We start from the raw sequence: 14,111 nt of genomic DNA, 5'->3' as shown, positions 1-14,111 counted from the left end.
ATAATAACTATTTTACCACTTGGGGGCACACAGTGCATTTAATCCCCAAATGGTCAGTTTATCCTTAAACATGAAAAATAAAATAAAATCATGCCTTCACCCATCCTGACGTAGCAAGACACTGAATTTCCCTCCACTGATCCCAATAAACCTACACTATTCAGATCAGGAGTGCATCAAAAGCAATAAATCAAATAAGCAAAAAGGCGCAATGTTACTGCAGAATCCTCTTAATTTTCTCATGTTAAGAACTATGTAACTGGTGTTCTTTAATGCAACAGCTTACATCTAGAAACGTATTCCAAAATTTGTCAGAGCTGACCTAAAAACTCATTTGTATTCATTTGAAATACTTTGCATAACGTTTATTTTATCTCTTAGTTCTGAACTCGGAGAAAACCACAGTGGCCAAGTTATGTTGATTTCATTCAAGCTATTGATCTGTTCAACTCCACCTTGCTAAATGGGTTAACCCCAGCCTCCACCCTCTCTTTGGAGCTATGAGGGACATGGCATGCTAATATTACCATCAAATGTCCAAAGGAGGGGAAATGCCATAATCATTTCCTCCCGTTTGCCCTTGAAAGAGGAGCCAGTGGCGGCTGGGTGGGTTGTTTGAACCCCGCCTGATGGGCTGTTTTGCGGGAGGCGGGGAAGGATAGAGCATCCGGATCAGGCCGCGATGGTACAGGATGTGTGTGCTTAACTGCACTGACCCAAACAAAGCAGGGATGAAAGCCTTTAATGCCCACAGTAAGCCGCTTCTTTCAGCGGCGCTGCCCGGACGCACAGCTTGGCGGAGTAGAAATTACGCACGGAGCGGCTGCTCCGTGGCAGCCGTTCAGGTGATGAAATCGGTCCAATAAATCGATGGAATGTCCTTTGGTGAAATATGTTTGTTTTTAATTCCCACCTCAAATTAGCCAATAACACAAGTTTCCTTCTGCTCTCGATAACGAGATAATTTGTCCCCAGGCTAAAAAGTATGTTTAAATGTATTTTGGCCAGGAAACGATCTCACTCTCTCTGCGTGTGCGTGTGTGTGAGTGAGTGAGTGAGTGAGAAAGAAAGAGAGAGAGAGAGAGAGAGGAATACCCAGCTGGTCCCTCAAGCCCTATAATACTAAGCACAACATGCTTTACCTTCAATGAAAGCTGAGACGGGATACGGTTAGGTGCTGCAGAGCTGTGACCAGGAGTGTTTTCTCTCCCGCGTTTGTTTTATCACACCTTATGCTGTGCGCTGGAGCCTTTCTATTCTACTGACTGTTGTTTTGTTGAATATACAATATATCAAAAGCACTTCATTGTGATGATAGACAATTTTGGACTCCCCGATTGATGGTATGCGTTTTTGGAAATAGGGCACACTTCTGGACGTGTTAGGTTGTCAATAGCTGTTATTGTTCCTACTTATACTCTGATTTTATCTCAGTTATGGCTTTCTACTCCCGGTTCGTGCTCGTCTTGCTTTATGGATGGAGTTATCTGTGCGTTGGATTCTGCGCGATGTTGAAAACGGACAGCTTCCCCGAGAGACTAAAGGTGGATTTTACGCACTCGGTGGATAAAAAGTACGCTGCCAAGAATGATCGGGACGTGCATTTGCAGGATACAATGACGGAGCACATGCAGATGCTTTACGCCAAGTACAACCGGGCTGGGTATCCCTTCAGGGACGGCAACACAGTCCGCAGCTTCAAAGCGCACTGGGGTATGTATCCAGGATTTTACGCATTTTCACATGAAGCACAAAAACGATCCCCTCGTTTCTTCTTGTTACCTTCACAAGTTTAAAAGCTGATCTGATGACAACCTGTTTAGCACGTTACTGCAAAGTGCCCGCAGATTGTGCGTAATTTTCTCCTTTTTTAATGGTATACAATGTCCTGTTCTTGTTTAAAAATTTGTCCAACTTTGTCCTCTTTCTTGTTTTTGCAGCTTTACGCAATAATCCACCTGTTGATCTACTTCATTAAATATGATCAACCTGTTAACACCTTCTTCCTGCCGGAAACAGAGATTGCAATCAGATTGTTTCATACAGTTTAACGTCACATTTGTTCCTCTAATCTTGACATTTTACTCTCAGATACTGTAAATAGATTTTCCCCTCGGGCCAGGATCGGGAAACCGCCAAGCCTGTCGGTGTCGCAGCAGAACAGGAGTTTCCATTGCAGACGGTCTCTGTTGTTGTTTCTCTTCTACCTTCGTGAATAACGTTAATCTCATTCACTTTAAATCAGTGCGCATACTCTGGGTTATTATCACTTGGACACAGGCACTGCTGAAGGCGATCAGCTGCTGTAAGATTGTAGCCTACTGCCTCCTGTTGTCTGGTAGCTGCATGTTGCAGCATATAAAAGGGCAAATTCACTCAGTTTCTGTGTGACACATTTGTAACGTGTTTTCTCTTTTACAGTTAAAGTCAACTAGACGTGGTGAGAGTTTTTGTATGGTCTTTCCGTCTTTTTGGCAACACAGTGGAGTTTTGTTTACGTTTGAGTTTATGCCTAATACCATTTTGTTTGGGTTGCTTTTTTGTGGTTATGTTGTCTAGATAAAGTTGTCAATATGTTACGTGCAGTAAATAGCAGTGAAAGTCATCTCAGTTTGGAATAAAGGAGGAATTCTCAAGCTAAAAGCTACTCGGCAGAAATAATTCAAGTGTGAATGTCTACCTTTTGAAAGGTTCTGACAAATGGTGTCTTAACTATTATTTACTTGGTCACTATTTTCTAAACAAAACAGCATCCATGTTGTTGCAGACGGTACGTCCTTTGTATTAGCTGGCTCATATCCTGTACAGTTTTGGCTGTGTTCACAGTTCTGAAAAAACAGAAGTAATTCAGTTCGATGGAGTTTTGCACAGATGGCCAAATTAGAAGAAATGTAATCTCATGGCACTTTCTGAGACAAAAAAAAAAAAAAAAAACAAGGCGAGTAACAACTCCCAGCTGCAGGAGGAGAATATTTTTAGTTTTTTTTTTTCCACCATAGTGGTTTTAGTGCTACAGGTGGTTCTTCACTGGTTCTAAAAAATAAGTGAGAAGTGGTGGGATTTTCCACAGGCAGAAAACCAGTTTGGTTAAAATAGAGAATTATACACTTTGTTTTCAGCTGGATTTTTAAATTCAAGTAATTTTAAAACCTCTGACAATGTTTCTAAGCAAAGCAACAAATGACCTTTAGAAATGCAGTTGAGGTAAACAGATGTGAATTTATTTCTTTGCACTGCTTTGAATAATAGGTGAAAACAACATATTTAGTTTATATCGTTTTAGAGGTGGATAAGGTTGAAAATCTGGTGTTTTAAAGTTTTATCTTTAACCAGAATCAAATCTGAACTAGGTTGGGCTTTGCATTGATATTTTAATTTGTTGTTGGTCTAAATGAGCCTGCCTTTAGCTCTTAATGAAAGTGCTTTTTCTTCTGGCCCAGCAAAACAAATTGGAACTCAGATAGTAACAGTTTTACGTTGGAAACAGAAAGAACTTGTGAAAAGCAAGTACACTGGTTAAGTGTTGACTTTATTTTTAAATATTTCACTGATACTGAAATTAGGTAACTAAGTTTTTCAACTGCAGTAACAACTTTCCTGTTGAAGAGGGCTTTCATTGTGACCTTGTAGCATTTACAAAGGTTGTGCTCTATGATCAGAAAAAGATCGGGTTTTAAGATGTATGACTGACCATTCACATGTCAGGGCCGATCAAGCTGAACACTGCCTGATTCTGCTCAACAGACTAGTTTTTGGAGATCCTCTAATACTGACTAGTTATAACTGCCACTTTTCAAAGAGCAAAATGTTTTCTTTTTATTGTTGCTGCAAAAGCTTGAAATTATACATAATCACACAATTAAAGTTATTTATTAATAACATAGTTTGTGCAACAGTTTTACATTGTGTAACTATTATTGCTCACTGTTTACACAGGCACAATAAACAACAAGCAGCTGCAGGTTTTTAACCTGACCTCCCTCACCAAGTCCGAGGATGTTCTGTCAGCAACTCTTCATTATTACATCGGAGACCTTCAGAACAACACCCAGGGCTGCTCAACACCCAAACACTGTGCCCGCCATGGTCCCAGGAGACATAGCCACATCCATATGGTCATCTGGAGCTTTGCTTCTGTGGACAACAAGATGAGGAGTCTGGGACACTTTCGGATAAATGTGTCCACCCTCTACAGAGACTTCATATCGTGGCAGTGGAGGGACATTACTCGCGTGGTCAATCAGGCCAAACACCATGATGAGCTGCTCATCGGGATCGACATTGCCTCGCAAGGTCCTCAGCCGTGGAAGAAGCTCCTGTCTGACCGTTCGCCCTACATCCTGGTTTATGCCAACGACTCTGCCATCTCGGAGCCTGAAAGCGTAGTAGCCACTCTCCAGAGACACCACTCATTGGGAGGTGAGGGTTCCATTTCACATAGTTTCCATAAGTTGAGAGAGCGCAACAACACTGAGCAAGAACAGCTGCACTCCAGACATAAGCGGTCAGCGAACGTACTTCTCCCTTTGCAAAACAATGAGCTTCCTGGACCCGAGTATCCTTATGAGACTAGAGGATGGGATGAGACGAGCCCATACGAGCCTCTAGAAAACAAGCAGCCCCGTCGGCCACGCAAAAAGAGCCGCAAGAATCAGCGATCCAAGAATCCTCTTCTGCAGTTTGACGAGCAGACCATCAAAAAGGCACGAAAGAAGCAGTGGAATGAGCCCAGGAATTGTGCTCGAAGGTACCTCAAGGTGGACTTTGCAGACATCGGGTGGAGTGAATGGATTATATCACCAAAGTCTTTTGATGCCTACTATTGTTCGGGATCCTGCCAGTTCCCAATGCCAAAGGTGAGAAAACAAATATTCCTGTGTTCGTTTTTGTCATGAATAAAACCTTGAAACCAAAAAAAATTAGCTCTAGTTGAAAAGTTTGGATTTAGGTGTCTGTTCTCTGGTTCGTGACACCCGAGGTTGCACAGCACATTCTGGTCTAACAATTCAGTTTTCGCAAAACAAAAAGAGACTTTAAACTCCTAAATATATGTATTCAGGGTGCGGCGCTGGTGGTGTAGGGGTTAGCGCGCAACCACATGTAGAGGCTATAGTCCTCGAAGTGGCCATCCCGGGTTCAAGTCCCAGACCCGGCGACCTTTGCTGAATGTCTCCCCCTCTCTTTGCCCCTCCTTCCTGTCTGCCTACTATCAAAAAATAAAGGCCTCTAGTGCTAAAAAAATAAAATTATATATATATATATATATGTGTCTGTGTTCAATGTTGACAAACAATTATACCGTAATGATTTAATTACAATAGTACAATATTTCGATGGTTGCAAAAATGACCTGCCTACTTGCTTTCGCAAGAGTATTTACCATAGCTCATTATTGATACTGAAGAAACAGCACAAAAAAAACCTAAATCATATTACAAAACTCACAATTATGTGACTAGATTGTTACACATGGTACACCCTGGAAAAGACAATATTGAGGCAAATGAGACAAGCAACCATGCACACACTCAAAGCAGACGTAGGTTGGCTGAAAGCCCCCAGCCAGGATTTGAACCCAGGACCTTCTTACTGCAGTGACACAGTCCCAACAACTGCACCACTGTGGAGCCTCAGGATCTCATCTTTGCTTTTTGTAGATGATATTGTTCTGTTGGGATCTTCAAGTCAATGGAATGGTTCACAGTCGAGTGTAAAGTAGCCGTGATAAGAAGCAGCTTCTCCAAATCTAAAGCTATGTTTTTTTCTAAACTGAAAAAAAGGTGGATTGCTCCCTCCAGGTTGAGGATCAGTGTCTACATCATGCTGAGTAGTTCAAGTATCTTCCTGTAAGTACAGGTAAATCAGATGAGGTGGTTCAGGGTAAGGTTGCATATTAAATGCCTCTGTTTGGATGTTTTTACATCACATCCCACTTGGAGGAGACCCAGGAACTGACACAGAATCCCCCTGAGAGACCAAATTTCCTTTTTTGCTTGGGAGTGCCTTGGGTGCCCCAGAATGAGCTGGTCTTTCTCAGTCTTAGGGATGTCTGGTTGTTCCTCCTGGACCTATTAACTATGCATCCCAATCTGTTATGTTACCATTATCTTTTGTCATTAAAACCACACAGTCTTCTCCTAGCAACTATAATGTCGAACAGGTGTACCTAATAATATATAATATTATGTGTACCTAATAAAGTGGCCAGTGATTGCATTTCGCGCTTTTTTACTCCTAATGTAAGTCTGTATCAGGAGGTGATCCAAAAACACACATTGTAGAACTCCAGGAGCCATTAGTGAGGCCACATACTGTAACAGAAGAATAAAAACATACAAGCAGATGCTTTACGTTCAAACACTGAGCTCTCTGCAGACATTAAGTAAACAGAGTCGGCTGTGTTCGGCAACCAGTACGTCCATCAGTCTTCGTTAACCGATGCTGTTAGGGCTCTGTGTTATATTAACCCTGGTACAATTAAAGTCAGAAGTGCCTGAAACGTGTCTGTTTTATATTATATTAATCTTCAACTGCCAGAATAAACTGCTCACAGTGGTTTCACTGCCAATGGATCCTCTTCAGTTTCTCCTCTACTTTGTAGAGGGACCACAAAGCCTTTGAAGATAAACATCAACAGTATAGCGATGTAATTTAATAAAAAAAGGGTTGGTTCAAAGCAAAGTCCTAATGCACTAAACATGCAGTAAATATTGGTTGAACTGCAGATTTAAATAAAAAGGTCTCACAGCAGGTGGCTGACCTCTGCAACATTTTTACACCTTAACTAGAGTGAAAAAACAATTAGAAGACAATGTTAAAAGTTGGCTCCCGGTGACAAGATAACATCACAGGTATTTTAAACATGGCCGGAATGCTCCAGCTCCATCTATTTAATTCATTAGTGTGGAGTTGCTGGTCTTTGTAGTCGGATGTAATTAGTCCCAGCAGTCAGGCCTGGGGCCTTGAAAGCAGCCGCCTCCCTCTTCTGCAGCTTTTCTGCTCACTCGGAGAAGCCTGTGATGTTGTATCTCCTTTGTCAATTTGAACTTTCAGAAGCTGCAAAATAGTTTCTATTAAAAGCTGCTTTATGTCTATTGTCGTTTCTTTTGTGATGTGAGGTAAGAGTGAGCCCTGAAGCAGCAAACAGGTGTGTGAACTGTCAGGCATTTAAAGACAGCTTTTGGGCTCTTCAATGGTCGTGCAAGCACAGGTAAAAACAAAACTTGATACCAAGGAACACAAGTTTGAGCTCCTCCTACTGGACATTTTATAAACTTTAGTATATTTCAGATAGTTCAGCTGGCTTCCAGTCTGCTTGCTAAACACAATAATGTCATCTTAAAATAATAAAACCAGTGTGTAATTAGCTCATTTATGATAACGACTGTTAATAAAGTTGGAAGGAAGAAAGGTCTACCCTTAATGCTTAGGAGTTAAGAGAGGAAAGTTGCATCATTGGGTCCATAAGAACAAGACTGGATTTTAACAATATATTTTAAAACCATTAGAAGAAATAGAGTAAAGGTCTCAGAAATCACAAAGTGTGTTTACACAATCTATAATCAGTGAAAAACGAACCAGACCAGGTTTAACCAGTCATGACGGATTTTATACTTGTTTGTTATTATATGGTAGTTCTGAAACCCGGAGAAATCACTCAGATTGTTACTGTACCTTTCTGTGTGTTTTCACAAATAAAATAAAAGCTTAATAAAACCAAAACTGCTTTTTAAAATCCATCTGCTCAATGCAGAATTATAGAGTCCAGTTTTGTGTTTTAGACTCTGAACCAGAGGATCAAATGCAATCCAAACTCATCTTAAAACTGTGAAATAGTTGCTTAGCTTACCACTAATGTGAATTAACTAGGCAGAAGCTAATTTCAGCGTCTTTAGTGTAAGCCAGCCTCAGCATTCTCACAGCGTTAACAAATTGTCACTTTGTCACCGTTTCTTATTTCTACAGAGAACCAAAAATGTTATCTGATAAATGACGTAAAGGTAGTTTGTTATTTAATTAATTAAAGGTTCAAATAGTGGCTATTAATTAGAGGCTATTAAATAGCAGTATATGACGCAATAGGCTGTTTTTTTTTAATTCAAATATCTTTTGGTTGACTACACCGCTCATGTTAGATGCAGAATCATCCTGTCTCTGAACCCTGCTAACTGGTCTGTTATAGGTTGTTATAGCTAATGTTAGCTCTTGTGTCATTGTTTCAGCAACAGTTTTGCATTGAGGTACTGTTAGGCTTGAAGTGCCACAGTGCTCAATACGTTTGTGGATCTTTTGATGAATAAACTCTGGGATAGTTATTGCCACCTACTGGGTTGGAGCTTGTGCGTCAGCCTTACAGGTGTGCCAAAATCTCGCAACTCAAGAAAGGTCTAATTAAATGTATTTTTTTTTAACACACTATTATTTGTAACTATTTATTCAAGGTTAACATTGAAAAGGAGGCTTCTTCAGTGCTTATAAAACGAAGTGTGGCCACAATCAACAGGGCTCAACAGCTGCTTCATTTTATACTTATAGTCTCACAACAGCAAAGTACAAAATAGACTCAAACATACACTAGTTTTAGAATGCCTTTTCTCATTTAATGGTTTTCTTTATGGTTATAACTATTTACAGTGTATGTAGATTCTCAATGAAGGCATCAAAACAGTAAATGAATACATGCAATTAGTCAGTCAGTCATTTTCTACCGCTTATTCCATAGTGGGTCGCCGGGAAGCTGGTGCCTATCTCCAGCAGTTTATGGGCGAGAGGCGGGGTACACCCTGGACAGGACGCCAAACCATCGCAGGGCAACACACAAACAACCATGCACACACTCATTCATACACCTAAGGGCAATTTAGAGTTACCAATTAACCTAACAGGCATGTCTTTGGACTGTGAGAGGAAGCTGGAGTACCCGGTGAGAACCCACGCATGCATGGGGAGAACATGCAAACTCCAACATGTGCAATTATGTATGTAAAATTGTAAAATAACTTTAAATATGTTATATTTTAAAATCCTTAAAGTAGCCGCCCTTTGCTGTTATGACTGAACAAATGTTGGCTATTTTGTAAAAATATAAAACATAAAAATGTTTAATTATTTTACACTTTTTGTTTACCACATAATTCCATGTGTGTTCATTCACAGGTTTGTTGTCTCTGGTGAGAATCTACTATTTAAATTGTCATTAAAATAAACAGATCCATTATGTGATAAAGGCATTCTAAAACCTTTGACCGGTAGTGTATATGTAACAGTGTATAAAGGTTAAAACGCTCACCTTCATATCAGAGCCCATTGTAATGGCTTAGACTTATTTGACCAAAATCACGTGCTAACTGCAACTGGATAGCATCTGGTGTAACAGACCTCACTTTAACAACAAAAAGTTCAGCAGGAAGTCTTGTTTCATCCATAATTTTGAATATTTAACTCTGTGACAGCACAATTTGAAAAAGGCTGAATTAATATAACTTGCTTGGAAGGATTTAAGGAGAAAACATCTTCTCTCTACAAAGAATATGGCAGTACAGCTTAGTTTTCACAACGTGCACCTGGATGAACCACAAGAACCTTTGGAGAGGTGACCTTATAGACAGCTGGGACCAAAGAAGAGAGTAGAGCACAGCACCATGTCTGGAGAAAAACCATAAACAGCATAACATCATTAACGCCTCACACAAACTTTGGAGCCTGATAATTTGGGGTATACTTTAAAGATAGAAGGCCTGTTCATCTTGCACTCATGGAGTCGTTCACAATCTCCTCTGAACACCAAAATGTTCTAGAGTCTAATGTGAGTCCATCTGTCCAACAGCTGAAGCTTGCTTCAAACTGGGTTATCAGCAAAACAATGATCCCAAACACAGCAGCAGATCTACAGCCAAGTGGCTGACAATGGAAAAAAGTGTTACAATGGCCCAGTCAAAGTTCAGACCTCAACGCTGGTTAAATTGCTGTGCTGGGACTAAAATCTAAACACATGCCTGCAAACCACAGTGACCTCAAGCAATCACAATGCAACAATTGTACACATTGTCATATGGCACAAAAAAGTAAGATATTTGTTGTAGTTAGAGTTAGTCCATTAGCTAGTTAGCCCATCTAAGGTTAATGCTACAGAGTATTACAGGTTTGATTTTCTTTCTTTTTGCTCCAGGCTCTGAAGCCCTCAAACCACGCGACCATCCAGAGCATCGTCCGGGCCGTGGGCGTCGTGCCTGGCATCCCTGAACCGTGTTGCGTCCCAGAGAAGATGTCCTCCCTCAGCATCCTCTTCTTCGACGAGGACAAGAACGTAGTGCTGAAAGTCTACCCCAACATGACTGTCGACTCCTGCGCCTGTCGATAGTTCAGCTTCCTGTCTGCAGCAGTACCTCATATTACAAAAACAACTAAAGAAAAACAACATCTTGCAACCTGAAACAAACATCCACTGAGCACAGCTTCCCTTTTGCACTGGAGGAGAGTGCCACCTGCTGTTCCAGGTGAAGAAGAGACTGATCAGTTGAGGGGTAGAAATGGATGACATTGGCATGACTCAGCACTGACTGACTCCTTATCTGCGTATTTCTCATCTAACTTGCATTGGGTTACAGCAGGGTGGGACAAATCACACGAAATGAGGCATAAAAGAGACAGAAACTTAGGGAAAAATATGAATCATTAAGAAAAACCAATCTCAGCTGGAACTGATGGCTGTGGTGAGGGCTGAGGGGACGTGTTCACTCATCATTCTCTCCTTCATAGCACGAAGTCCACTGTATCCATAAAAAGTCACCTCTGCTCGCACTTGCATGGTATTTGTTACTCTGTGTATGTATTTATGTCTGTACTATCACTGTGTTATTCGCTATAAAAGAGGATTTTGTATAATTACTGGCTTGGCTGCTATAGAGGATTATATTAGGTTCCAAAGCCAGAGTTTTGACGTATAAACCATAGATTTACACGTTTGTGTTCAGATTACTGCTCCACTAAGTTTTTTGTTTTTACTTGGTGCAGGAGAGTAAGCTACATTTTGTCTGTATTTTTATAGAGATCTGATATTTCAGAAAATATTTTACTTCAGTATGAAAGAAGTGATTCTGAACTTAAAGGGTTTGTCCATATTTTTTAAAGGGGGATTCTGTTGACACTGTATGAGTAGTAAACATCTTACCTGCGGTAGATTCCTCTCTTAGCCTCTTTATTTTGATGAAACAAAGATTAGCTTTTCCAGTCAATGGCTAGTTCAGGCCAAGATACAAGAGGCCTTCTGTCCTTTAAAACAAATACAATTGTAACAACAGTAAAGACGTGTCATAGACTGTGGATGAACTATGTTTTCAGCCCAAATACCATTAGATGTCTATGTAAACAACTTTATAATACAAATGCAGCAGTGGTTTAGTGCACAAACCAGTATTTGCATAAACCAGTATGCAGTTTTGAATCTGGAGTTGGTTCAAGATTTTTACTAACTAGCTGTTAGCTAGATTACTGATCTCTATTTCGTCTAAGTGAAGACTACACTCTGCAGGCAAGATATTTACTACATGTACCTTATGAACAGAACCCCACAAAAAATATTCAAACTAACCCTTTAAGGGAAAACAGCAAATCAAACAAAAATGCTTCTCTAGAACAAAACTCCAGGCCCTTAAATTTAGCTAATTCTTGTTGGGATGTTCCAAACCCTTCTTAGATAAGGAAAATAAATCACAGAAATCTATAATAAATAATTGCAGAAGCCTGATATCAGACTTAAAATATTTGTTTGCAATCACACATAGCAATGCAACTATTTTTGTATTCTAAAATGTTCCTGTTGTCTTTTCTCTAATTGAGAATAATTGTTATGAAAAATAACATTTACAAAGTGCCTTAATGCATATTTTTTCCTGAACAAAATGTATATTCTATCAAAATATAGGGCTGCTCTAAAACAGTTTTGCTTTACATATCATTCAGGCTTTAAGCTGATTGTTATTGCAAAAACAACTATGCAAGTATGTATGTATTCGCTTAAGTATTTTACCTTGAAGCCTTTAATTGATCAGCATCACCTTGATTTTTCTCTTTTCAGAGTGAGTGATGGTACCCATGGCACAAGGGTGACAACTTTTAAATGGCTAAAGTCGCAGGAAATAAAAACAAATACACCAAAATTGTTTATGACGAGTTGGAATTTGATAAGAGGAGTTAATGCTTTTTCTTTTCTTCTTTTTAAAAGGTTATTTCAATAATACCAAAAGTGATGAACTTTACCCAGTTACCAAGGAAGTCTGTGGACTTCATGATGCTGGTTGGATAATTCAGTTAAGTTTTGACATAAATTATTCAGGGGTTTGCTGTTTGATCACATGTACTCTGATTCAGGAAACCATTGAACAACCAGAAGTGAAGTTTACAGGTCATAAGATTACAGCTAAAAAGCAGATATTTATTAAGTGCAGACAGCCTTTAATAGAGCAGAAAACTTTTTTTTTTTTTTACATTCTTGTACATTGTTTTGTATATATCTCACTGTTTAAAGCCTTCTCTTGAAAGCTTCAGCGCAACTCCGTCATTCAGATAACAGACCTCGCTCAACAATGAAGCACAACTGCAACAAGCAGCTGTGGATATTTATGTGGTACAAATTAGCTAGCCTACAAATTGTGACTGTATTACTTCTTTTGATAGCTATTATCCTCAGTGGACTTTATTTTTGGAATTAATATTTCACAATTTTGATATTCAGAGATGTTTATTTTGCAGATGGTCTAACTTTGTTTTTTGTACCGACACATTTTCAAAGCGTGCCTCCTTAGCATACAGAAGCAATCAAATGCATGCTGCATAATGAGACTGAAGACTCCTTTATGCAGCTCTGACAGTCAGGAGTGCACTTCATAAATACATAAATTAAAACAGGACCGTATATAATCTGTTTTTTAAAAAGCTTATTCATCCTTACTGCTCAAACTATCTTGTAAATGTTAGATAAAAAATAAATGCCTGTACAATAAGCTTCATAAAATATATTTGTATATGGAAAACACTTTACCATGCATATATTTATTTACTGTATGTTGCATATCTTGTAATGGTGTGGCTTGGAGAAGGAGAACTAAGCTGGGGAGCACTGATGGTCGTTTTAGTCGCTGATGGACATATATGTCACTACTGATGTGAAAAAAGTGTGATGAACTGTTAAAAGGTCTCCCTGCTCAAAGCTCCGACTCTTCTTCCAAAGCATTCAAAGAAATGGATAAAATTATGCAAGATTTACATCTTTCAATGTTTTTTTTTTTTTTTTTGGAAACTGACGAATTTCAAAATAAAAAAACATTTTTTTCCTCCTTTCCAGTTTCCTCTCTAGCTCTTTTAAAAGTCATGAGCACAACACAAAATTGTTAGCAACCTAAAAGTTGACACTTCCATTAAACATACGCTTTCATAAAAATGAAGGTAAACAAGGTACTTTATCCGGTCAGAAATCCCTCACATCTCAGTGATTTTCTGAGAATTACTGCATGAAGGTATGATATTAAAGCCAGAAGAACTCAAACCTGAACCTACAGAGGTATCATTTCAGGTCCTTTCAAATGCCCTCGTTGGGTCATAGACTAAAACAAAGCCAACTCTTACCTACACAGAATGTGGCCCCAGATCTCAAACACAGGGCTTGCAATCTCAAAGATTCTCAGAGTCCTCTCAGAGAGCTCGTATCTCAGCCTAAAAATTCCTGGCAAGGACTCCTAGCTTAAGAGTGATTCTGTTCTCTGCTGCGAGCGACATGAGAGCGACTCTGACCGAGGAGACGACAAAAATTCCTATCTTAGTGAGGAGATGTGGTTGACCCTGTTGCAAGGTGTCACAATGTCCTCACAGAGCTGTGATTGGTTGTTAAAAGAAACAACCAAAAACAAAAACAAATGTACTATTTGTAATCAATGGAGAGAAATTAACTGATGATAGAATGTGTAAATCATGGTTAGCAAATTAAATTAATTGTCATACAGCATCAACATGTTTGACTGTAGCTCATTTACATCATTTATCTTATCAATATTAATAATTGTATGATTGTTAGAAGTTTATGTACTCATTTACTCGACTATTAAGGGGATGGATCC

The 14,111-nt window shown here is 39.4% G+C and overlaps 1 protein-coding gene across 1 annotated transcript; it reads left to right on the top strand.

The window, feature by feature from the left end:
- Positions 1–1,141: 1,141 nt before the first annotated feature.
- bmp3 (bone morphogenetic protein 3) lies at positions 1,142–13,337 on the top strand. The gene is made up of 3 exons (XM_047380414.1): positions 1,142–1,713; positions 3,937–4,856; positions 10,169–13,337. The coding sequence occupies exons 1-3, from the start codon at positions 1,437–1,439 to the stop codon at positions 10,358–10,360; spliced, it is 1,389 nt and encodes a 462-aa protein (XP_047236370.1). The 5' UTR covers positions 1,142–1,436; the 3' UTR covers positions 10,361–13,337.
- The last annotated feature ends 774 nt before the right edge of the window (positions 13,338–14,111 follow it).

The sequence above is a fragment of the Girardinichthys multiradiatus genome, chromosome 12, assembly GCF_021462225.1.
Source record: "Girardinichthys multiradiatus isolate DD_20200921_A chromosome 12, DD_fGirMul_XY1, whole genome shotgun sequence".
Classification (NCBI taxonomy): Eukaryota; Metazoa; Chordata; class Actinopteri; order Cyprinodontiformes; family Goodeidae; genus Girardinichthys; species Girardinichthys multiradiatus.
The sequence above is the reverse complement of the archived record's forward strand: the minus strand, read 5'-3'. Positions and strand labels throughout refer to the sequence as shown.